We start from the raw sequence: 24,450 nt of genomic DNA on the forward strand, positions 1-24,450 counted from the left end.
CATTGACTTTGCCATCCTCTCACCGTTTCAGCCAATCACAAGCAAGTTGCCTCGGGCCAACGTGTCCTCATATTTGTATGAAATCTGGAGAAAGAGTAACTCGTCATCAGGCAACAGAACTACCTGGTCAGGGCCTCACGACGGATAACGGAAGACTTGATGAGGATTTAGCAAACTTAAAAAGGGACAGATATTAGTCCCAAACCCACGCCGACTTGTGGCCCCCTGTTTGTTTTGTCCGGCCAGTGGGACTCCAGAGGAAACACTAAATCAACCAACTAGTGAATGCCGGTAAACTGATGTGTGTGTGTGTGAACGCCGCGTTTTAGCTTCTGTGTTGTGCGTTTTTTTTTTTGTTGGAGAAATCGCAGCGTGAGACTTTTTTGTGTTTCCTTTTGTTGTCTCTCTCATTGTCCCTGCAGAAGCTGTGTAAGACAACATCCCGCCTGCAGCTCGGTCCACTGAACCTATGCTTCAATCTGATCCAGAGGATGTGCTCATGACAAACAAAACTATTCTATTTTATACATTCCCCTCTCGAAAGAATATCCGTATTCTATTCATTTCATTGTTAACTACCTTCATTGTTATAGTAACGTAGACTTGTAGTTTTCATATATATATATATATATATATAAATAACATAGTGAAAAAGTGTGTTAAAAGAGACAAGATTCAACACTATGTCATTGATAAGGGCTTTGTGAAGCTACTTGCACTGCGTTGGATTAATTGTCTTTGTTAGTGCTGTAAAACGTTGGGTCCAAGGGTTGTTTTTTTTTTTTTTTAGCTGGAGACTTTAAACGTGTCTCTTACATTTTTTTATTTTTTTGCTGACACAAATTCCAAGCTTCGTGAGATTTGCTTGTTCCAACAATCTTTTGTGCTCCTTGTGTGTGTGTGTGTGTGGCCTGCGGTTGGCCTCTGTGTGTTCTTTAGGGGCTTTTCTAAGATCCTCCCTCATCCGCGGCTCCAATTACAGAACAAGCCGTTTTGATATGCTCTGAAAAAAGTGGAATTCATACGTAACTGGGAATGTTACGTAAGGGCCCTCGTAGGCTGGTCCTGGGAACGTTGCAGTGAGCGCAGACAGAGGAGAGCAGGGTGCCAGCAGCCAGCCAGGTCGCAAAGACAGAAAGAAGGCAAAAAGAGAAGCACGTTCCATGTGACTGAAGCGCCTCCTTTGTTCAGATGTTGGAGACCCGAAGGCATCAAAGAAGGAACAAACAATTTGAGTAAACACGAGTCAAGCAAGTAGAGATTTGCAGACAATCGTACGGATCCTCTGAAGACGGGACCCCGGGAGGCACCAACCGCCCCTTCCACCCACCACCCAAAAAAAAAAAAAAAAACCCCGTCAGGCTCCTGGCTCTCGGTCTCCTCGACTGACTCGACTCTGTGGCCCGTGACCGTCATGTCGGGGGAAGAGGAGTTGTCCTTCAGCGAAGCCATCCAGAGGGCGAGCGCCTCCATGTCTCGCTTCCCTCTCATCCCGGTCCGAGGCGTTCCGCTCATGTGCAGCATCGCCAACAACTGGGACTCCGTCTGGGCCTTCCGCCCCGACCCCTCGGACCTCCTGATCGCCACCTACCCCAAAGCAGGTACCTCGGGTTTGCGGGTCTGAGTGGAGAGGTTTTTGGGTTTTCGGTGATGGCTTGTGGTGTGTCGTTAACGAGTTGGCAGCTCGACGGTTAACGGAGTGTTTAAATGATAGTTCTACTCGTCCATGTGAGAGAGGACAATGGAGTCCTTTCCTATTGTAGTCGAGCTCAGGAGACAAAGTCCAGCAACTAAATAACTTGACATTTCTTCAGAAAAGTAATAACAGGGAACCGACATTACTTGAAATCCTAATTCGTCATCTTTCACTGTGGACATTTGAGTAAAATTCTCATTCATACTGAAACAGTCAATGCTTTTTTTGTTTTTCTCCATTTTCACTCAAGTCACATGATTATTTTGTTGGCGTCTCTTTTTTTTTTTTTTCTTCCAAAAAACAACGTTATTCCTTCAAACAAGGGACCACGTGGACGCAGGAGATCGTCGACCTGCTTCTCCACAACGGAGACGCCGAGGCCTGCAAACGGGCGCCGACCCCCGTCCGCAGTCCCTTCCTGGAGATGTTCTCCCCCCCGCCCATCCCTTCAGGTGAATGCTCCCTTCCCTTCTCGTGTCCCTGTCTGTGACTGCATGTGATGGGTTTTCTTTCCATTTCCATTCCGTCAAAAACGCTGCATTTGGCCACTTAAAGCCGCAAACGAGCTCCAACCGCTATTTGTTCTGCGGCAAATGAGTAACTAACATTGTTTCAGCTTCAAGTCATTCCAGATGGTTATCTCTGTAGGGGGGGGGGGATCTGCGTGTTGAAACGCTCACACATACGTTTTCCTCTTCTCAGGTCTTGATTATCTGAACAACATGGCTCCTCCGAGGATCATCAAGACACATCTCCCTTTTCAGCTGGTGCCCACAGGGTTTTGGGAGAACGGGTGCAAGGTGAATCGCAGTAAATGTTTGACGACACCATTTGATGACTCGTGAATCCCTTTCTGACGGGACTGGTTGCGCGTTGAAGGTTATCTACGTGTCGCGCAACGCCAAAGACAACCTGGTGAGCTACTTCCACTTTGACTGTATGAACATGACGCAGCCTGAGCCGGGTCCCTGGGACGGCTACGTCTCCAAGTTCATGCGCGGAGAGTGTAAGTAGATTAAATCACATTCCTGAGTGTCCTCTTTCATTAGTTTGAGCTGGGGTTTTTTTCTGTTTGCACAAAGATTTAAGCTGAGTTGAGAAATATCCGCCACACTTGAACATTCACCCACTGCAGCCATGAGGGGTATTTAAACAAATAATAATAATAATAATAATATCAGAGTGACTTCTCCATGAAACCTCACAGTAAGTTTTTTTCCCTGTGAGATACAGACTTTTCACACTTTGCAGACTGAAGGTCGAAGCCAATAAGAGGAAAATAATCCTTCAGATCTGCATGGGAATTTTAACGTGGTGTCATTTCATGATTACTCTCTGCTTCCGTGTCCCATTGCTGGCAATCCACTGCCTGCTCCTTTACAGCTGCATTTTTAAATGCTCTTTTGGGACCCCGTTGGAATTTGGTAAAGTCAACAAGGTTTTGCAGACGCCTTACAGAACAGTTTGCGAGACACAAATAATAAACTCAGTTGGGTTTCTCGATTGTGAGAAATCCCTTAATCTGGTGTTTAACCTGCTGGACACGTTGTTAAAGTTAATTAGTTAATTAAAAAGTTAATACTTATCAGCAACTTTTTAATTAATTCAGGTTCTTAATAAATGGACTTTGGTCCAGATTCCACTGCAGAGTGGATTAACTGTTCAGCAGTAATTAACGAACCACAACTTTTCAACCCAAAAGTCAATAAACTCTAGTTGATCTCCAATGATAAGTACATTTTTTAGCGCTGTTCAAACTGAAGTTTACTGAACTGGGAGTGCAGCGGCGTGAGAGGACTTGTGTCTCTGCAGTGTCGTGGGGCTCCTGGTATGACCACGTCAAAGGCTACTGGGCGGAGAGAGAGAAGAGGAACATCCTTTACCTTTTCTATGAGGACATGAAAGAGGTGCAGAAAACACCCGGATTCAGTGTCACCAATCATCAGCCGCGCAACGTCCTCTTACCCTCTCATCCTTTAACCTTTAACCCCTCCCCAGAATCCCCGGCGCGAGGTGGAGCGCATCATGAGGTACCTGGACCTGTCCGTCTCTGACGAGGTCATCAGCCGGATTGTGGAGCTCACGTCCTTTAAGAACATGAAGGAGAACCCGATGACCAACTACTCCTGCGTCCCGGCGCCGGTTTTTGACCAGTCCATCTCCCCCTTCATGAGGAAAGGTGCGTCCGTGAGCAAGATCCTCATTACAAGTTATTCAAAAAATGTCAAATGTAAATGTAAAAAAAAAAATCACAACTTCACAGTGAACGCTACAGTGGCGCCACCTAGAGGTTCCTGGGTGTATTACCATTGCTTTTGTTGTTTTTTCATCTATAGAATATGAATATATATATATACATATAACGACTTTTTTTCCCTAACACTGTGTTGCTGCATCTCGTGTCTTTACAGGTGAAGTAGGCGATTGGAGAAACCATTTTACACCCGAGCAATCGAAGATGTTTGATGAAGATTACGAAAAGCAGATGAAGGGCGTCAACATACCATTTAGAGACCTTATCTAACGGATTTGGTTGTTGTTGTTGTTTTTTTGCAAACTGATATCGCTCTTCAAACCAAAGACATGTGTGACACTGTGCAGATCCTGTCAGAAGCTAGACACCAAAACAAGAGAGGAAACAAAGATTTGTTTGAGCTTGCTTATGTGCCTCCTGCCCTGCAGATGGAAAGGAAATCCTCTGTATGGATACTTAAAGGATCAATAAAAAAAATGGCCTCCACAACACGAGCACATGAGTTGGAAATCATCATTTTATTGCAGCTTATCACGTAAACAATATATAAGACCACAAGTGTTGTGACTAAGTGGACGTGCCCATTTTGACGTCACGAGACCTCCAACAGAGTCAGCTGACCGCATGGAGCCCGCAGAGCGCTGGCACCTGGGGGCGCGTTGGCTTTTCTGCCCATATGAAGTCATTTCGCAACCCTACACCACACTGAACAAAGCCCAGCCGAAGGAGGGAGGCGGCACGAGACACGAGCGACAAAAGACTAGAATAAAGGAAATGAGCTGGAAAGTCAATCATATGAAAATGGACAGAGGACACAAAAACACAACAGCTGAGAAAATCCAAGTTTAACAAAAAAATCACTTTCAATACATACTTTTTTTCTGAGAATAAAATTTTAAATATTTGAATACTTTATCGCCATGGATACTTCCTTTCGGTTGAGTCAAATCTCCTTGCTTGTGTGGAGGCTATGTTTGTGTAGATTTTTTTGACAGGTTTTATTGTTTTTTTTTTTAAATAAGTTTTCCTGTATTTTCTCCTCTTTCTTCTAATGGTTGGTTCACTATGGCTCCCCTCTTTGGTTTTGATCTTCTTCTCTCTCTTTCTCTCCAACCCTTAAGATCTTCTTCTACATCTCTATCTAGCTTCTGTACCTGGTAAAGAGAAAATACATTAATCAGATGAAAGGAAAGTGGTTTGTGGAAACATTTGATTGCAACATTAGAAACAAATGCAATGAAACAACACAAGTTGTCTTTGCATACAAACAAGTCAATGTCCCAGGAAGTTACCCAAAATTCAATTGATCAAAGGAAGCGTGACGTCATTTAGGACCTCACCTCTCACTTCAGGATGTCTTTGACATCAAAACTATTCAAAGCAGCAGACTCATTATGCATTAAATGCAGGAATATCACATACAAAATACTTTACAAAAAGTTTGGTAACACTTATCTCACTTAATCACGCCACCCAAAGCAGTGTGTGAACACATAATAAACTATTTATAACACATTATGATGTATTTACAAGAGTATAATATTATAATGCAAGTCGTGGGATCCTGGGTTAAATCTATTATTGAATTCAACAATAAAACTAAAAGATCTTACTCTGTTTGCAGATATATTATAGTGCGTTATAAGCTATTGTATTTATTCTATGTTTATTATCTGCTCATAAATCCTTTTGAAATAAAGTGTTACCAAAGGCTTTTTGTGGGGCGCTAACCATATGGAGCGCTTTTTACACAAGTGGTACCACAGCAGGCATCGGTCCATACAAACAACACTAACTAAACACAGACGCCAGATACAGAGAGACTTCTCCAGCCACGAGTCACCTTGTCACCATGTCAATTTAGAACAGTTGTTCAATTATGTCGTTACGTGAGTAAGAGAAGCCCCTGTTTTCACATCGATACGAACAACATCAAAAAGAATGAGGACCGGTTTGCATGAGCAACAAAACAAAAATACACAAACGTGCAACTGCAGATACACAGAGAAAAGCAGGTCAAGCAGTGGAATACCTTGACTAAAGGTGGTGGGTTGACTGAATTTAGTCTGGAAATCAACAAGGGTTAGGCGAGTTAATGATGAGGGAGGGATGGAATTAGGCAGATTAAAACAGACGTTATTAAACTTATCATGAATTTGTAGATGAAGAGTTGATGTGATACAATTAGATGATAGCACAGCGATTAAAAAGAATTGCACATACAGGATAAAAGAAATAAAATATTAGCGAATGATATCTTAAAAAATTGAGTTATTTTACAAAATAAGGTAGTTCTTTATTTATTCCATACGTTAGAGTGGTTGTGCAGAAATGTCAGGCTACTTACATTCAACGTAGTTGCGGGCCACGAACTTCAGCACCTCATCAATGAGGATGACGGGGAAGGAAAGCTTCAGGACGACCATCCACTGGTCCACGTTCAAATGGGTCAACTTGAAGACCATCTGGATGGAAAGAGGGGAATCAGAACGGCGGAGAAACTACAGCGGAGAGCATCCACGACAAACACCAATCCTCACAATACTTCAATGGAATCCAAATGAAAGAGCGCCAGTGTCTGACTTACGGGCAGAGGGTCAACATAGATGATCATGAAGTGCAGGGACATGGAGAGGGTCATGGCAGAGAGCAGCCAGAAGTTGCTCCATGGGGGCATGCGAATCAGAGACTGGTTCTCAGACAAGCTTGAAAAGAAAAAGAGAAAGAACATTATATGAAAACAGATGTTGCCTGAAAAACAAGACCAACCCCACTGGAGTCATCACCATGAAGTATTACCTGTTGAGAGCGTTGCACATCTCAATGGTGACCAGCACGGACAGGGCCATGGTCATGGGAGTAGAAGCCTCAAAGATGTCACACTCATAACCGGCAAAGTCCTCGTTCTCATCGTGGCACTGCATGAAGTGGGACTGCACAGAGGAGAGGTTCGGGTCATTAGGTGCACACCTGCGTGAGTGCGTCAGAGGCACAACGAAGGAGACTCACAAGCTGGAAGTAGGAGACACCGGGGCCAGTTGGGTCATAGATGAACCAGTAGGCAGCACCACCAACAGTGGCAGCGCCGACGTATGCTATCAGAGAAACAAGGCGGTGTTGGTGGAGGAAAGAGCTCGTCCTGCATTTCACACTAACGCCCAAAAGTCCTGCTTACCACCAATAGCCATGTATCTGAAGAACAGCCAGCCAGAGATCAGGGGCTCCTTGGGGGAACGTGGGGGTTTGCCCATGATGTCCAGATCGGGGGGGTTGAAGCCCAGAGCGGTGGCGGGCAGGCCGTCAGTGACCAGGTTGACCCACAGAAGCTGGACGGGGATCAGAGCTTCGGGCAGACCCAGGGCGGCGGTCAGGAAGATACTGAGAGAGCGAGAAGGGACACAGTAGGGACAGGCCCGAGAGAGTGAGGAGGGACACAGCGAGGACAGGCCCGAGAGAGCGAGGAGGGACACAGCGAGGACAGGCCCGAGAGAGCAAGGAGGGACACAGCGAGGACAGGCCCGAAGGTTTGAGGAAGACGGCTGGAACTATCCGGTCCCGAGTGCAACGTGGCGCAGACCACTCACCAGACGACCTCACCGACGTTGGAGGAGATGAGGTAGCGGATGAACTGCTTCATGTTGTTGTAGATGGCGCGGCCCTCCTCAACAGCAGCCACGATGGAAGCGAAGTTGTCGTCAGCCAGGACCATCTCAGAGGCAGACTTGGCAACGGCAGTGCCAGAGCCCATGGCGATGCCGATCTCGGCCTTCTTCAGGGCAGGGGCATCGTTCACACCATCACCAGTCTGGAACAGGGAGGAGTGGACGCACACGTTGAACTACTAAACTACAAAACGTATTTGGTGCTGGTACGTATGTCGCGGCGGTAGGCTCTCACCATAGCGGTGATCTCATCATGACCCTGCAGGAACTCCACAATCTTGGATTTGTGGGACGGCTCGACACGGGCAAAGCAGCTGGCCCTGGTTACGGCCAGGGACTGGTCATGGGAGGGCAGGTCGTCAAACTCGCGTCCGGTGTAGGCTTTGTTGTCAACATCCTCATCCTCCTTGAAGATGCCAATACGGCGGCAGATAGCGATAGCGGTTCCCTTGTTGTCACCTGCAATTCAGAGGAGGAGAGGTTCGACGGAGGGGGGGGAGGTGTTACTGAGGCGTAAAAGAAGGCAGAGTGGATATATGACATACAAAATAAAAATCCCACACATAACACTAACCGGTGATCATGATGACACGGATTCCAGCAGCTCTGCACAACTCGATGGAGCTACAGACCTCCTTGCGAGGGGGATCCAGCATACCCACGCAGCCAACGAAGGTCAGGTCAGTCTGAGGAGAAAAGGATCAAAAAGGAGTCAGAATATGATGAACATTAATGCTTTAGTGGAGACTTACAAGAAATATCTTCAATAATACTGTGTAAAGGCAACACCTTATTTGAATTAATTATTGAGAAGGTAATCGCGTGATTAATTACGATTAATCACAATTAATCGCATTAATTTTTTTAAAATTGTTGACCAGCACAAACATCTCTATTTAAAGATGATTCCCTTCTCACCTCGTAATCGGCGAACTTGGTGGAGTCCTCAAGGACCATCTCATCCATCCTCAGGGGGGTGTCACGGGTGGCCAGGGCCAGGCAACGCAGGGTGTCACGGCCGGTACCCCACTCCCTGATGACTGTCAGGATCTTCTCCTTGATGGAGTTGGTCAGGGGAACGCGGTTGGTGCCAACGCGCACATATGCGCACCTGTCAATCACACCCTCGGGGGCACCCTGTGGAGGAGATAAAATGATCATTTGTTTCAAAGTGCTGCACAGAGGATGTGCGACAGAAAAAGAAAAAGAAGAAACTTGCCTTCACGAACATCTTGGCGCCACCGTCGCCCTTGGTGGGGGTGCAGTACACGGACATGGACTTCCTGTCACGGGAGAACTCCAGAGTGACGTTCTTATTCATGAGCTGCTTCACCACCTGTTGGATGAAAGATTTTTTTAATTAGATATGCAGTCAAATTGGCCATAATTAACTATTTCACAGGAAATTAGTCGTATTTAAATTATTCCCAAATTGAAAATAATGGCAAGAGGAGATTTACTGTGCAGCAGGCGTTGGCCCTCTCGATCTTGGACAGGTTCTTCACGTTGCTGTTGAACACGTTCATCTTCTCAACCAGGCAGGACAGGGCAGTCTCAGTCGCCTCACCGACCTTCTCATAGATCTTTTTGGACTGGAGGAAAAGAGCACGAAGGAGATTATTGGCTGACCTGCGGAAGGTAGTGCGATGTCCGTGGAGCAGTGCGGTGCATGACTTTACCTCGTTGTAGTCCAGAGAGGAGTCGTTGCAGAGGGCGCAGATGGTGGCCAGCTCAACGAGCCCGTCGTGTGAGCTGCAGTTGACCTTGGAACCTCCCTGGGTCCTGAAGGTCAGAAAAGAGATTTAGAAACAAACAAGGGGACGGTTCATGGGCACCCTTAATGTTCGAATAATGAACACCAGCTTACACTTCGCCCTCTGGGGTGTACTTGGAGCCAGAAATATCAAAGGCATCAAGGCTGACATGGTCGCCATCGGCGCCCTTGACGATGAACATCTGTGGCGGAGGACACAAAGGAAGTTACAACTTGTAACTTGCAACCGTCCAAACTCTCGACGGCACGATTCAAACTCTCGGGTCCGACGAGCGCTTTCACCCACCTTGGTCACACACATCTGGTTGGTGGTGAGGGTGCCGGTCTTGTCGGAGCAGATGACGGAGGTGCAGCCCAGGGTCTCCACAGAGGGCAGGCTCCTGACGATGGCGTTCTTCTTAGCCATACGGCGGGTACCGAGAGCCAGGCAGGTGGTGATGACGGCGGGCAGACCTGAGAAAACATCAGCGGAAACCGTGAGTGCAATGAACAAGACACACACCTTGACTACCTGACTAAGGACCGGGCCTTTCTGCCTCCTCTCACCCTCGGGGATGGCGGCCACGGCCAGAGCGACGGCGATCTTGAAGTAGTAGACGGCGCCGCGGATCCACGAGCCTCCGTGGACGGGGTCGTTGAAGTGGCCGATGTTGATGGCCCAGACGGCCACGCAGATCAGGGAGATAACCTTGGACAGCTGCTCGCCGAACTCGTCCAGCTTGGCCTGCAGAGGAGTCTTCTCCTGCTCGGTGGCGGCCATCTGGTCGCGGATCTTACCGATCTCGGTGGCGACTCCGGTTGCCACAACAACGCCGATGGCCTTGCCGGCAGCAATGTTGGTGCCCTAAGGAGGCAGGTGAGCACAGACGGGTAAGAAAACCAACAGGTGATGCATGCGGCATATCAAATATATACGTGTGGCGGTGAAGGCACTTACAGAGAAAAGCATGTTCTTCTTGTCCTGGTTGACGGCCCTCATGTCGGGAACAGCATCCGTGTGCTTGATCACACTGACGGACTCACCTAAGGGAGAAAAAAACAATGTCAATTCAAAGCCGACGATGAAGGTCGAGGCAGGGAGATTTAAGGATCCATGGCACCTTACCGGTGAGGATGGACTGGTCGACGCGCAGGGTGGTGGACTTGATGCAAACAAGCCTGATGTCAGCGGGGACTTTGTCACCAACTGTTGGGAATCACAGAGAATCTGTCATTAGCAATAAATCCTCATCATTCAAATCTTTCTTGTTAATTCTACCAATTTGAGAATGCTTGTTTTATTCAAATAAGGCATCAAATAAAAACATTTACAGTAAGTGTTTTACACCATTTGGAAATTTAAGTGATTATAATAGTTGTAAGTAGACCAATTATTATGCCGCCCATAATTACATCATCAAGATTACTGCAAAAGAGATTGTTCGCCATCTCTTTTCTATGAATGTGACATCCTTCATCTCCATGAAGCCCAAAGCATCCAATGAGAGTAGTAAACATTATAGATATGCATCGGATGTTGATGTTAAATGTATGTTATATAAGTGTATAAATACCGGAGACATTGATACCAAAAGTTTACATTTTTAAACAACATGTCCCCACTCTTCCGTGAACCTTTAACTGTTTTTCTTGAAGATGAAAAATCAAAAGTCAGACGATTTCTGGTGTGACAGTTGAACGCTTTTGCAACATTAGAGTCAAAGTTAAAGCCAACTGCTAAAAGTTACTTTCTATACTTAATCCGTGAATTTCATATTGAGGGCGGGTCTCCAAACTTTCCTTAACCCAATCAGAATGGTGGGAGGGGGGCGCGGGGAGGGGGGGGTGGGCCCCAGCGAGAGAGGCAACAGGTGTACTCCGACAAATGAACTGACGCGGTTCAGCGAGGGAGGGGGGGGGGGGGGGGGGTGAAGAAGTGCGCGCGTGCCAGTGAGGGTATTTATACTTGTGATTTTGCTTTCCTCCAGTCAGCATGTTTCCACAGCACTCACGTCGCCTTAAAAAGACACAACGCTTTCTGCCTTCTCCACACACTGAGCTCCTGTGTGTCCACCCTCATGGTTGAGAACACGCGTGCGATCACAACGCACATCTTTGCTGTTTCATTTACATCGGGCTGAAGTGTTGAAAACAGCGTGAACGATCCTGGCGTGTCTTACCTGACACCTCCACGATGTCCCCGGGGACGATTTGTCTGGCCTTGATCATCTGCACACTCTTTCTGTCAGAACGGTAAACCTTGCCCATCTCGGGCTCGTACTCTTTGAGGGCCTCGATGGCATCTTCAGCGTTGCGTTCCTGTGGCACACAGGAAGACAGAGAAAAAGCCAGTTAACGAGGAAAACACAAGTGAGCTTAATTACACATTTTGAGCCACATGTTTACAAGCGTTAAATAAAATGATGTCCACACGCCTGTCTATACGGAATTGTGACCCATGCTCTCGTTGGTATGAGTCCTCAATGTCCTCCAGCATGCTTTACGAACTGACACTAAACACCGATACGCAGCCTACTGATGACACACGAGAAGGTCACGTCTATGTGTCTCACTGCCTCTCAAGTTACCCAGTGTTGTTACCCAACTGATGTATACATATATACCTGTGAGTGTGTGGACATTTAAACTTCACGTGACTGAGGCAGTCGACTTCAAGAAGGCACGCGCTATTGATCTTCTCGATTCAAAGAGAATATCGTTCAGCTAAGGTTTACTCTCCGTTGTCATGGCTACTTAAAAGCAAACAGCTGATCCACTTCCAGGTAGAAAAGCAGCCCGTTCCTCCCCGTCACGAAATGCAACCATCTCATCACTGACCTGCCACACACCAACGATGGCGTTGGCGATGAGGATGAGAAGGATGACGAAGGGTTCCACAAAGGCGGTGACGGTCTCTTCGCCTTCCTCGAACCAGGCCAGCACCTGCAGGTCAGAGAGGGGGAAAGTAGATCAGCGATGACGCGACACAAACGCGACACACTTCCCCTCTGTTGGGCCTTCATTGTGAATGAACACTGTGAACGCTGGGATTGTGCTGAAATGAAAAGATTCCTCGCTGCTTCTACAACATCGAATGTCATGTGTAAAGTCTGAATAACAAGAGGCCTTCCAAGAGCATTTCTAGCTTAGTGAGCATTAAGCATTTATGTGAATATCAACCTGCAACAGTGTCAATTCTGTTTCTTTTTATCAAAGGGTTACTTGTACAGGGCGTTTCCTAATAATTTCCTTTCTCTCCTAATGTTCATTAGATGACATTTGACGTGTGTCGTGATGACGTAATGGTTTTTTATTTGATCTCCATGTCCCATAACTCTTGTCTCCTTCTGACTGCGGTGGCCCCTTCGTTCCTTCCTTCAGGCCTGACCTTTCCCCGAAGGATTCAGTTTCTCTCCTCAGCTCGGGAGCTTTCTTAAAATACACCCACACCCCTCGGGCCCCCCCCTTATACTTTCCTGACCCCAATCTCTCACTGTCTCCTCAATATTCGCCTTCTAGGGCCATCGTGACAGCTGCCCGGAGGGGTGAACGCTGGGTAAGGGGATTAATGCGCCTCCCTACAAACCCTTGCAATCCGTCTCCCTCTCAAGTTGTCATCCGCAAAAATACATGGACGGGCAAGGGGGGGGGGGTCACTGACCAGACAAAGTGATCAACAGTTTGTGTTCTTGATGGAGGGTTCAGAGAGTACATTTCTTTCCTTCGTGTTATAAAACTTGCTCTACTTTTTTAAAATACTTTCGGAGTGTGTTGCTTCCTCAGAGGTTTACATCGATTCAGATCAATAGAGTTCCGCACTGCTGACTGGTTTGATGACTTGTCAACTTACGAAGGAGATGCAGGCCGCCAGCAGCAGGATCCTGACGAGCAAGTCCTCAAACTGCTCGGCGATCAGCTCCCAGACGCTCTTACCTGCACGACAGAACCAGAGAAATCAACGGACGCTTAGCCACCTGACGGGGATGCAGTTACTCAAGTATGCGAGATGTATCTCAGATGTCTGTCAGTGCAGCTTGGATTCAGTGAGTTTTTGTCGTGAAAGGTGTCCAAATGTTTTGTTGCATCGAGTGTGACGTCGTCGTGATCAGGACCCTTTTGGGGAGTATTCATGACGGTCTGCCCCTCTGGGCCTGAATCAGGTGGGTAATGTGTAGTGTCTGGATCAACACTTACCCTCCTCAGCGGGAAGCTCTGGAGTCGGACACAAAGTTCAAGGAGGGCAAAGGTCGTGGAGACAGAGAGGAAGGAAAAGGGACGCTTCGTTAGATTTACGACGTGGCTTTCATCAAGAAACATTTTCATCAAAACTTTGGGACTTTTTAGTATTAGATGATAATTGTCATTATCTTTATGAATGGCTAATAAAAAAAGAACCTTTCTACAGTATTTGATTGGATTGGGTTTTAATTCTGACCTTAATTAAACCTCAGTCTGTTAACTTTTTCAATTTGTAAACAAAATAAAACACTACGTTTAGTGACAGCTCACTAAAATGTTGGCAGGAACGTGAAAAGCAGGAGGATGTTTGCCGAGGCCTTCATTGTCTGATCGGCCATCACGCCGGGTTATTGATTAGCAAACGCATCACAGATCATTCAAGCCATCTAAGGACCTCCCCTTTCTACCCGGGCCTAAAATAATCCACCCCCCTCCCCCACCCCCCTTGTTGACGCTCGAAACCATATATCACCCAGGAGCCGTCACCTGTCTCCCTCGCTCTCCGGCCATCTTTGTTGTCTATCTTTAAACTAAAGCTATTCAAAGCCCCCAAAGTCTCCGCTTCTCAATGTCCCCGCGTCTCTGCCAGCTGTCCCGTCTAAAAACGTCCGCTCCACGTCCCCCCGTCTCCCCGACTCCCGTGTGGACCGAACCGGCAGGTGCACCGAGACTCTTCTCGTCTTTGAGGTGAGGAGTTTCTCTACGGGGACCTCGGCCTCCTCCCTTGTCCACCTGTCCTCCCTCATTCCCCCCCCCCCGTCGCCCCGTCCCGCTCTCACCGTTGAAGCCGTACTTCTCCTGGTTCTTCTTGCACTGCTCGGGGCTGAGGCCGGTGACCTCGTTCACGCCGAAGTACGTCAGGCATTCGGCCGTGGACTTTGCGTGTGCGTTCTCCATCCTCGGTTGGGTAGACAAGGGGTCGCCCGTCTAGCCGTGCTTATCCCGGGGGCTCGTTCACTTCTCACTTCTCACTTGTTCTCTGCAGGTTTTTTTCCCTCTTTTGATCCACCACCCTCGCCGAGAAGTTTGCGGCACCCTCCGATTCAGGAGTACTGGACTGACAGAAAGAGCGATTAACTGCATACACGTCCAGGGTTTTATACCGCCGCAGGGGCTCGGGATTGGTGGACACCCCGCCCCCCCCCTCCCCCAAATTCCACCGTGTGAGGGGCGAGAGGAGGGGGCGGAGGGGTTCGAGGTGGAGCAAACGGGGCGGGAGGCGGCATGGTGGACATGTAACAGGAACATGGCTTGGATTGGGAAAGGACGCAATGAGAGGAGAGTGGGGAGTTTGTGGGGGGGGGGGGGGGGGGGGGGGGGGGGGGTCACACTGTGGAGTAAAATGAGATCTGTTTTTGGAACATGCATGGTCAGTGGAATAGGAAGAAGGGAGAAGGTGAGAGAGGGAGACAGGAGCTCTTCCACAGAGGGTGGGGTTGGGGGGGGTGAATATTGAGTGATGGCTCAACTGGTTTCTGCTGAGGAAGGTGGCTGAGGCTCAGAAGAGAGAGAGAGAGAGAGACTAAAGGACGGAGACAGTGGACAAATGATCCAGCAATTAGCGAATGGGAGTTAGACACAATCAGCACGTGACGTTTGAAGTTCAAAACCAGAAAAACGTCCCGGACGCCGCGCTTTTAACTCAAGTCGTGCCCCGAACAACTCACTATAAGACCTGAGAGGACTCCTGTGTATTCGAGGGAGGATCTCGAGGGGGGGGGGCAGATGCAGATACAGGAAGGCCCGCGCTCGGACCCGTCCACTGTCCCCCCCGCTGCGTGAGGCACGTTGGCCCCTGGTGGTGGATCCCCAGCACTGAGGTCCTCGCAGGCAAATAGCAGCACACGTGACTTAACGGGGCGAAATAATTAAATCCGCTGATTTACTGTCTGTGGCACAGACAGGAAGTCCAGAAGGAGCAACATTGGGACAGTGGGGGGAGAGGGGGGGGGCAGCCACAAGGCCCATTTTCACTGCACATCGAATCATTAACTAAGAACCAACGGTCTTTTGGTTTTTTTTTTAGTTTTTTCGAAGGCCTTGCTCTCGCTGCACGCGTCAGCAGTTCCTGCGTGTCGTGTATGTTTGTGTTCATCCAAAGTTTATTTTTGGTCAAACCGCTTCAGAAAAATGCAGACAGCTGTGTGCGTGTCAGCCGTCTGCATCGTGGACGGTGATGGACGGTGATGGGCGGTGTTTCGGTGATTGATTTTAATGTGTCATATTTCATTTGGAAGCCACTCTGAGGGCAGTTTTCTTCAGAATGGAAAGTGTCACAAAGAGTGGCCCTCACCAAACTAGCTGACAACAAAAAGACGATTTTGACCAGCATGGAAAGACAAATAACAGTAAAACATGTGGGTGAAATTTGTCTAGATATGTATTGCTAATTTGTAACAATTTACACCACAGTGTGAGGGTTGATATGACTCCTCACTGTCCATTGAAAGGGTGTGACGTCTTTTAAAGCTATTTTCTATGGGTTTTCTATCAAGCCTCCACATATGGTAAACGTGTGTGTGTGTGATTGATGTGTGGTTAAGGTCAGTGTGCACCACAGAAAGAGTCAGAGATGAAAATAAAAGATGGAAAAACCGGATGCTTCCATTAAAGGAGGATTCCCCAAGTAACACAGACATGAACTTGGATTTCTAAAATAGAGAGTTGTTTTTGTGGCAGCTTTCATGCATCAGGTGAGCTAGCTACTGGTTACCAAGTGACCTGACCTTTTGGCCTGCTGGGTGGGGAGTGGTGGAGGGGGGGGGGGGGGGGCAATTCCTTAAATGTATGTAATGTATGCATCCTGTAGAAGAGCAGAAAAAATGAGCTTTTTATTCATTTGCATTTGCAGAAGTGACGACAGAATAAAAATTCTGTAAAGAGTTTTTTTTATTTTTTATGGGAACATATTTAAATGCATTTAAATATGTTCCAATTTTCATGACCATCATTAGCGTGTTCCCTTCTATTCAAGGATTGGAAGTGACATTCGAGTGCACAATAACTTCCTTTGAATTGGACTGAAATGCAGAACAAATCGAGCGATTTCTCCTGGTTCTGCTCTGCGTCTCCATTCCTGCTGCAGTCGGACCTTCTCCGGGCCCTCAGCTGTCGTACAGGCGCTCTGACCTCTGAGATTTCGGGAGCCGTGATAGGGGTCGGCCTGTCAGTGTGTCCCTCAGGGCACAGCAGTGACATTTAACTCAATATCCCAGAAGGATAAGGTTCCCCCCTCACCCATCTATCGCTGTAGTGTCCGTGGCCTGTGGGTGGGGGGACCCCTGCGTGTCGGGGAACACGCTAACACACCACGCCCCCCCCCCGTGCCAGGCTGAGGGATCACCATGTGTTGCCCCCCTCCTGCACATGTGAACTCAATAACTCAATGCGAGTGTTAAGGGCCTGCGGTCGTACATGCTCATGCGGCCAAGTCCACCTCTGCTGACGTGCACAGAGGGAGGGGGACGTTTGTGTTAGGGGGGGGCGCAAAGTACAGATTCCCTACTGAAGGTTGCCGCGTTTAAGGGCCCGCCCGCTGCAGTTCTGGCCGATGGAGGGTCTCTCAGAGTGACGTACTGGTTTGAATATCACTCTCCGAACCCCACAGGGCCTCCGAGCTCCGGAGTCAATGCAGTCGACCCTGCAGCCTCCGTCCATTAAATGTCCCAAACGCTAAGCCCCCCCGTGCACGTCGAATACGAAACGAGTGGCTTGCGGCACCCGATGGAAGGATTGACAGTGAGGACATCATTAGCACGGGGCTAAGAGGCTGCGGGCGAAGGAGCTGCAGTCACGCCGGGTACTTGTTACAGCATTAGCTAATGGTAATAATAGACGCGGCAGCTGAGTCCCTGAATCCCAAATTCCACGGCGTGGTATAAATAGGGCAGGTGACACCGGGCCTGCGGGGGCCACGGGCACCGCAGCGGCTTTGCAGCTTTTTTATTTCAGAATGCCGGACCTTTAGCTCGGCCTCGCCAGTCTATGGGTTTGAACGATTGGGGGTGGGGGGGGGGGGGGGGATAAGACGGGACGTCAGGGATGGGGTGGTGGGGGGGGGACATTCGACGCCGCCGTGTCATCGGTTACCCGCGCGGCGAGCATGGACGAGGAGTTCCCGCTGGTGTTCGCACCATTCCTCACACGCGGTGCTGTGCTGCGTGGGCCTTTGGGGGGTGGGGGGGGGGAAAGTGAGCCCGTTGATCCAAAGTGGCTTCGGCTCTCCTGAAAGTTCCTCGCCTCGGAGACGTTTTATTGGGAGAAGTTGAGATCGAGCGTAGCTCCCCTGACGTACATCTCAAGAGGTTCACGTTCCCATGCTTTAGTGCGACCCACCGCACCATCTGAGAGCCCACTTTCACCTCTCCTCGAGGGGGAGGTTTTTAAGGAGGGTGGGATACTCTTTGAGTTGCTCTTTCTTCACTCACCTCCAACTCACGGGCACTTTAGACGCCGTCAGTTCCAACCGCCGAGGCGATCATGTTCCAATAAGTGAATACTTAGGCCGCACAGACGAGTTTGCAGAGGAACAGAAATCCTTCTGGAGTTTCATAATGGCAGTCATAAATAAAAGAATTTAGTATTTCAGGCCAGCATGGCTGTGTGAACAAGTATGCACAGTATCTGGTGCCGTCTTCAATGTCTTGTCTATTTCGAGTGCTCTTATCCATGACACTATTTCGAAGCTGTTTACTACGAGCGCTTGGCAGCGGCTGAAATGGAACGCACCCCGGAATCCACGAGCCAACGGTGGATTCTCACCCTTCTCCGACAGCTTTGAACACGGCGGAAACTTTTATGGAAATCTCCCGTGACGGGACTTTTTCATTTGGATTGTGATGCAATTATTCGTATCCAACTACAGGGAGAGAGAGAGAAAAATAATCCCCCTCAGATGTACCCTTCACCTCTCACCCCGGCGGGCCATTAAAAGGACGGCCAAGTGATGGACAGAGCGCCTTGGAGAAGAGTGTTGGTGACAGGAAGACGAATGAATGCAAAAAGAGCCAGAAATACTTGACAAAGAAATGGGATCCTTTTTTGATAAATATAGAATAAGGAACGTAAAGGAGAGCTCCAGACGTTTCTACACAGAACCACTCCTCTCAAATGCATTACATGAATGGGTACAAACACATTATTGGAGGTATGATTCAGCACAAAATGCTACCGGACCCTCGCTGTGTGTTGGGTGTTTTTGTCTCCTAGTTAGCTCAGCAGCTTCTCCCTGTGGATCACAGCTGAGCAGAACTATTCAGGCCGAGTTCCTCTTTGCGCTTCGAGAAATAAACTGGACTAACCTCGGACTAATCTTTAGTTTGGCCATGGTTAGTTTTTGCCATCATGCGTCTGTTTAATGTGTTGTGAGCTATTCACTGCGAATATCACTTTTGAATACAATTTTATGTAGTCTGGGACTTTGTACATTTAAATAAGCTACATAATCAAAATAAAGATTACTAAAGAAACTAAAATATGTAATTACTAAAGGGAGTAGGTAAAACATGCTTATATACGTTTATTAACCACAAACATCACAACTGATCTTCCTTGAGTCGAACATTTATCTCCAGTGCATCGAGCAGCACTTTCAGGAGCCAAGACCAGAATATATAAATGCCGGGTCATTACGTCATCGTGGCGCCATTCTAAAGTTGCAGCGGTTAGCACCACCTCCTGGAAATAACAGGCAACTACAAGAGATGATCACACTGACCTTTGACATCCTGGATCTCAGTAACAGTTTGATGGTCCGTTGGTTGCTTTATTAGAATAAAATGCCTGCGTCCTGGCACCAGTGTGTGTGTCTTCAGTGAAGTCATGAACCTTCTTTCTTCTGGTGGTCGGTGGCCCACAAGCTAAAACACGGCCACTGAGGTCCCCTGCAGGCAGTGACCCGGGCAGCCGAGCCCCTGGGGACAGGTTGGGAGGACACCCAACCACTTACTTACAAATGCACTACGCCACAAAGCAGATTCAGTGTTCCAGTAATAAAATCAAAAAAAAAAAAAAACACAAGTTGTAGCTCAGATTCTCGCTTTATTGGTCAACTTGATGAAAGACTACAAAACGAATTCACAAAAAATCTCTTTCAAGTAATCAAATCTGTACAAACCTAAACTGTACGGGGTTTTTACAGCTCTGGCTCATATGAATCTGAAGAATCATATGCGTGTGTGTGTTTGTGTGCGAGTGTTTGTGTGCGTCTCTCTCTGAAGACGAGGGGACACACTCGCTCCTGTTCTAGGACACCGAGACGCCCCGCTCTGATAAGCAAGACACCACAAGCACGCGCGCACATGCACACACCTGTGATGGAGATTTTACAGTACAGAGGACAGGGAAAACAAAATACTCCCCCCCCCCCCCCCCCCCCGCGAGTGCACGCACGCCGCCTGCTGGCCGGTCTCCCAACCCCTGCCTCCTCCCTCCAAATGACTGTACAGACACTGTGGTTCTAACCTTTCCACGGGAGGAGTGGCAAGAGGGGAAAGTATAAATCTCTAATTCTCGCACACCCGTTGTACACGTGCACACATGATTTTAATGCTCACCGGCAGACGAGACACATTTTGTCATCTGCGCGCACGCACCTCACTCACTCAAGACAATTCATAACATTAAATGTTTTAAGAAGTACAGATAAAAAAGGAAAAAAGCCCTGGGTATAGGTTTCATTTCTGGCTGTTTGGTGAAAGAAAGGAGAAGAGAGGTAGAGAGGGCAGGAAGGGAGGGTCGCAGGTCGAGGGCAGACTACTGCTGTCATTTCTTAGCTTTCCTGGGGGGGGTGACGGGGCGGCCGGAGCCCATCCCCCCTCCACCACCGTAGAACAGCTTCTTGTCCGCCGGTTTGAGAATCTACGTGCAGGTCGAGAGGGAAGGTTAAAAAAAGGAGACATGTTGGAAACTCCAAACGTCGGAGCGCTCATCAGAAGCAGAACTCACCTGGAAGGAGCACATGAGGGTCTCGTCCACGCTCATCATGGCTCCGGCGTTGTCAAACTCCCCGCAGTAGTTCGGGGCCGAGAACAGCGTCACCAGCTGCCTCTTTGCGAAGAACTCGTATCCGTCCTCGACCACCTGAGAGCGGATTGGCGAGTGGGTTTCCAACCACAGTGATGTCAAATTTTTTGTTCTCATCCGTTGACAGCAACAGTAAATTATTGACAGTGTTAAAGGGTCTTCTAGATCATAAGTACATTGCTATCACTTTAAATCCCCTGGCTGGTTATCAGTAAAACAGGCTGAAGTCCGACCCAGTTGAAATGGCCGTGGAGCCGTTCCACCTGACTTCTCACTATCCGCGGGCCTTGCTTTAGTTCCACGGCCTCTTTAATTTCCTCACTGGTTCTGTTAATCTCTCTGCTTTCATCCCTGCAGCTCGACCTGGGGATGGACGTGGAGGACTGACCTGGTGGGCCCGACAGATGAGGTCCATGTCGTGTTTGTGGAGGAATTTTGTGACCACGTCGGCGCCAAAGGTGAAGGAGACGCCGCGGTCGTTCTCGCCCCAGCCGAGCACGTCCTTATCCGGGTCGGCCCACAGCAGGTCGCACAGCAGCCCCTGGTCGGGCACGTCAGTGGGGCGCATGACCCGCCGCACCTGCTCCATAGACTGGAGGTCCGGTGACAGGCCTGCGGACGTTCAATGTGGAACCATTAGAAAAACATACAGGACGAGTGCTGTGAGAAAGAAAATATTCATACAGTTATCATTATACCAGTAGGGCATCTGTAGAAATGTAATGCCACAAAATACGTATTCTGCAATAATACTAAATTCTTTTGTGTCGGTTGATGAAGACTTCCTTGCAAAAATGACTTTATTTACAGATGCCCTCTTAATTTTGAGCTCTTATAATTATGCGTTTTTGCATTTATTTATATGTTCAAAAACAAAATCAGGTGTCTAGTCTTTGACCTTTTGCTCGACAGATCATGATCATGAAGAATGACTGCAAACACAATAGCCTTTTTATGTTTTGCATTATGTAATGGATTATTTGCTGTGGGAGAGGGCGTTGACCTCCTGTGACTATCAGGGCTTGTTTACATGTATTTCGTGGGTCAGACAAACACGCCATGACTGCTGAACAGCACATGGATATATAAATATAGTCAAACAACACATTAAGATCCCACAGTCTGGCAGGCCTTTGACCCTTATGTTGACAGTAACCACAGCGCAGAGGCGAGTTTGTGTGTGCACGCTCTGGACGGGAGCCAAAGGATCTGTTTGAAGAGGATACCTCCATGGCAACAGAAAATCTTCTCATCAACAATGGCTGCAACCGGCAAACAGTTGAAACAGTCAGTGAAGGTCTTCCACAGCTTTATGTTGTATCGCCTCTTACCTGTGGGAGGAGAATACAAAAACACATGATCCTAATCTAATCTAGAGAGCAATAAATTTAACAACGGAGCATATTGCATCACAATAGAAACCCAATACTTTCCATGAACATGACCAATGGCAGAAAAGGGCATGTGATTATTGTAATAATGTAAACCCATCACTACATTACCATCACTACACATACGCTTCATGGTTTGGTTTAACAAGTTTAGCCAACCGCTGGTATCTTTAGATAGAAGTGGAACGATTATCTTTAAGCATCCCAAATGACTTACACTCATCGTAGAAGCCATATATTCTGTTAATGGAGGCGCACTCATGGTTTCCTCTCAGCAGGAAGAAGTTTTCTGGGTATTTGATCTTGTACGCCAGCAACAGGCAGATAGTTTCAAGGGACTGCTTGCCTCGGTCTACATAATCCCCCAGAAAGAGATAGTTGCTCTCTGGTGGGAAGCCCCCATATTCAAACAGCCTGAGCAGATCATAGTACTGCCCATGAACGTCACCTGGGTGAAAGAAGCAGAATTAGAATGGATGCAGAAGTGGTTGGTCAAAGGTGTAATTATCCTTGAACAAGCATAACAAAAGACAAGAGAACCAGATAGGAGGTACAACAACAACACTTGCATAACTGCAAATTAAAAACAGCACTTCATAACATTGGTTGAGCATTACTTTAAATTAACACTTCGCCATTTTGGTGTTTGACTTGATTTTTTTTGTGAAGAGACAACTGAATGCGCAAGTGTGCATTCAGAGTGATACTAATTTGGATTCTTTGCCCGTTTCTGAAATTTGTAGTAGACTGTTTCTTTGAACTAACATTCTTGATGCCGGTGGCATCGGCAGTGTGACGCAGGAGGGAAAATTCAGGGAGACTTTAGGTGCGAAACGGCCGTGCACTGGGAAGCCAGTATCACCACCTCATCCGCATTGTTCTGTGTATACACGTGGCGAGATCACAGCCATGCATTATACAGCGTGAATGTAAGCGTTCTCATAATTAGTGCGGCACTATAATCTGCAATCCAAGAGGGTTTGTGATTTTGTGCTTTTTGACTACACGTCTTAATTCCCTGAACGCTGAAGTAAACAACTAATCCTTACCACAGATCTTGAGGGGCGCCTCGAGTTCGAGCAGAATGGGCTGACTGAGGAAGATCTCCCGGGATTTGAGGCAGAGACCACGGATTTCATTTTCTGTCAGCTGAACATTTTTGCCAGGTCTGGAGCCTTTCACTGTGGGAAATGCAACAAAACAAATAAGTAACAGAGGAAACAACAGATCGCCAACGTAGTAGTTTAATATTCAGCCAAGTAGCGGCTTAAGAGACAAATCCTTGAGCTGACCCATAAATGTTGAACTCATGACTTTCTACAATCTCAACGACTGCTGTTGCACGAATGTGGGGATTTTTCTACAATAAGTCTTTGAGCCTTCTCCAGAAAGGAAACTCTACAAATCGTGCAAGCAAAAAAAGACTTAATGACTACAATGGAACTTCTAATATCACTACATGCCACCTGATGATATGCAGCCAGACATATTACGCTCCAATTTGCATTTCGTATTGTATTCATATTTTGACCTTTCTGGTCAAATGCATTTGGTTACAAAGAAAAGTAAATTGCGTCCAAGGATCGTTAAAGCCGGGTAGGACGTGGGCGACAGAATTTGCCAAAAGGTTTAAATCATCGCTTCAAACACATCATTCAAAGTGAAAATCCCATGCTAATACAGCGGCAGCTACTATTTTAATGATTAACAAGATCACACGGCTGGCGTAGGTCGGTATTAAATACAAATGAGCAGAACTAACAAAAGATGAATGTGCTGAAGAAAGGATGCTACGGAACTAACATAACTGGCGGTCAATAGTCTGTGTTTCGTTAGCAAAGAGACAGAAATTAGCTCTGCTAACATAGCATTGGTGGCTATCGTTGTCTAGCATCTTTTAGCTAAAATGGCTACCTCGGAGAATAACTATCGAGCGAAATAGTCTTACCTTCCAGCAGACGTTGTATAATGGAGTCGATGTTCAGCTTATCGGCTTCGGCCATGCTATTCCTATATTCTGGTTGTTTTAATCACTCCTACGAATACAGTACTTGGTAACTGTTAACTGAATACCGAGTTACCGTTAGCTCAACTAGTTTAGCGTTAATCGGCTATCGTTAGCCCGCTAGCTTGCTAACCTTGGGGCAGAATTGTCAACCTCAAAATGTGAGTCTTGCCGCTGAATCGTTTAAGATGTAATTGCTGTCATGTACTTCAGAAATCCGCCTTATTCAACTACTTTCCATCAGATTTCCAAATTAGTTATCAGTATTCCTAATTTCCCGTGACAGCTATATTTCTGCAGTAGCTTCTAACACCATGCCATCGACAAAAAGGGCTAGACGAGCGTTAGCTCAAAGCGAGGTTGAACGGAACAGACTTTGACCATTCCCGTGCTCTCATTGGTCTGTTTTTTAAATAGGCGGGGCTTG

General features: G+C 47.5%; 3 protein-coding genes across 4 annotated transcripts; 1 reads left to right on the top strand and 2 right to left on the bottom strand.

Moving 5' to 3' along the window:
- Positions 1-50: 50 nt before the first annotated feature.
- sult1st6 (sulfotransferase family 1, cytosolic sulfotransferase 6) lies at positions 51-4,963 on the top strand. Its single transcript, XM_037463364.2, has 8 exons — positions 51-291; positions 423-1,601; positions 2,020-2,148; positions 2,399-2,496; positions 2,576-2,702; positions 3,509-3,603; positions 3,695-3,875; positions 4,108-4,963. The coding sequence occupies exons 2-8, from the start codon at positions 1,415-1,417 to the stop codon at positions 4,218-4,220; spliced, it is 930 nt and encodes a 309-aa protein (XP_037319261.1). The 5' UTR covers positions 51-291; positions 423-1,414; the 3' UTR covers positions 4,221-4,963.
- Positions 4,450-14,680, bottom strand: atp2a1l (ATPase sarcoplasmic/endoplasmic reticulum Ca2+ transporting 1, like). Of its 2 annotated transcripts, XM_037463183.2 has the most exons (24): positions 14,384-14,680; positions 13,560-13,577; positions 13,216-13,298; positions 12,204-12,308; positions 11,546-11,684; positions 10,492-10,572; positions 10,324-10,409; positions 9,933-10,230; positions 9,673-9,839; positions 9,480-9,568; positions 9,292-9,394; positions 9,073-9,204; positions 8,832-8,948; positions 8,531-8,749; positions 8,187-8,298; positions 7,848-8,071; positions 7,535-7,755; positions 7,126-7,328; positions 6,960-7,045; positions 6,750-6,883; positions 6,538-6,655; positions 6,298-6,415; positions 5,983-6,016; positions 4,450-5,104 (listed from the first exon to the last, which is right to left on the bottom strand). In XM_037463183.2, exons 1-23 carry the CDS (start codon positions 14,499-14,501, stop codon positions 6,012-6,014), a joined length of 2,976 nt encoding a protein of 991 aa, XP_037319080.2. In that variant the 5' UTR covers positions 14,502-14,680; the 3' UTR covers positions 4,450-5,104; positions 5,983-6,011. The 2 variants fall into 2 exon arrangements, with proteins under 2 accessions (XP_037319080.2, XP_037319079.2); XM_037463182.2 differs by lacking the exon at positions 5,983-6,016.
- Positions 14,681-19,629: 4,949 nt separating this feature from the next.
- On the bottom strand, positions 19,630-24,366 carry LOC119212666 (serine/threonine-protein phosphatase alpha-2 isoform-like). Its single transcript, XM_037463361.2, has 7 exons — positions 23,967-24,366; positions 23,068-23,199; positions 22,236-22,466; positions 21,854-21,958; positions 21,016-21,239; positions 20,550-20,684; positions 19,630-20,462 (listed from the first exon to the last, which is right to left on the bottom strand). The coding sequence occupies exons 1-7, from the start codon at positions 24,019-24,021 to the stop codon at positions 20,367-20,369; spliced, it is 978 nt and encodes a 325-aa protein (XP_037319258.1). The 5' UTR covers positions 24,022-24,366; the 3' UTR covers positions 19,630-20,366.
- Between the last annotated feature and the right edge of the window lie 84 nt (positions 24,367-24,450).

This window comes from Pungitius pungitius, chromosome 21 (assembly GCF_949316345.1).
Source record: "Pungitius pungitius chromosome 21, fPunPun2.1, whole genome shotgun sequence".
Classification (NCBI taxonomy): domain Eukaryota; kingdom Metazoa; phylum Chordata; class Actinopteri; order Perciformes; family Gasterosteidae; genus Pungitius; species Pungitius pungitius.

Excerpts from the sequence above, each read along its gene's own strand:
- sult1st6 (XM_037463364.2), top strand. The coding sequence starts at position 1,415 with ATGTCGGGGGAAGAGGAGTTGTCCTTCAGCGAAGCCATCCAGAGGGCG. Across the intron at positions 2,149-2,398 it reads CCCCCCGCCCATCCCTTCAG|GTCTTGATTATCTGAACAAC; the intron begins GTGAATGCTCCC and ends TCCTCTTCTCAG. Across the intron at positions 3,604-3,694 it reads TCTATGAGGACATGAAAGAG|AATCCCCGGCGCGAGGTGGA; the intron begins GTGCAGAAAACA and ends ACCCCTCCCCAG.
- atp2a1l (XM_037463182.2), bottom strand. The coding sequence starts at position 14,501 with ATGGAGAACGCACACGCAAAGTCCACGGCCGAATGCCTGACGTACTTC. Across the intron at positions 10,573-11,545 it reads GGACATCGTGGAGGTGTCAG|TTGGTGACAAAGTCCCCGCT; the intron begins GTAAGACACGCC and ends GATTCCCAACAG. Across the intron at positions 7,329-7,534 it reads AACGTCGGTGAGGTCGTCTG|TATCTTCCTGACCGCCGCCC; the intron begins GTGAGTGGTCTG and ends TCGCTCTCTCAG.
- LOC119212666 (XM_037463361.2), bottom strand. The coding sequence starts at position 24,021 with ATGGCCGAAGCCGATAAGCTGAACATCGACTCCATTATACAACGTCTG. Across the intron at positions 22,467-23,067 it reads GGCGCCCCTCAAGATCTGTG|GTGACGTTCATGGGCAGTAC; the intron begins GTAAGGATTAGT and ends TCTTTCACCCAG. Across the intron at positions 21,240-21,853 it reads GATTTTCTGTTGCCATGGAG|GCCTGTCACCGGACCTCCAG; the intron begins GTATCCTCTTCA and ends GAACGTCCGCAG.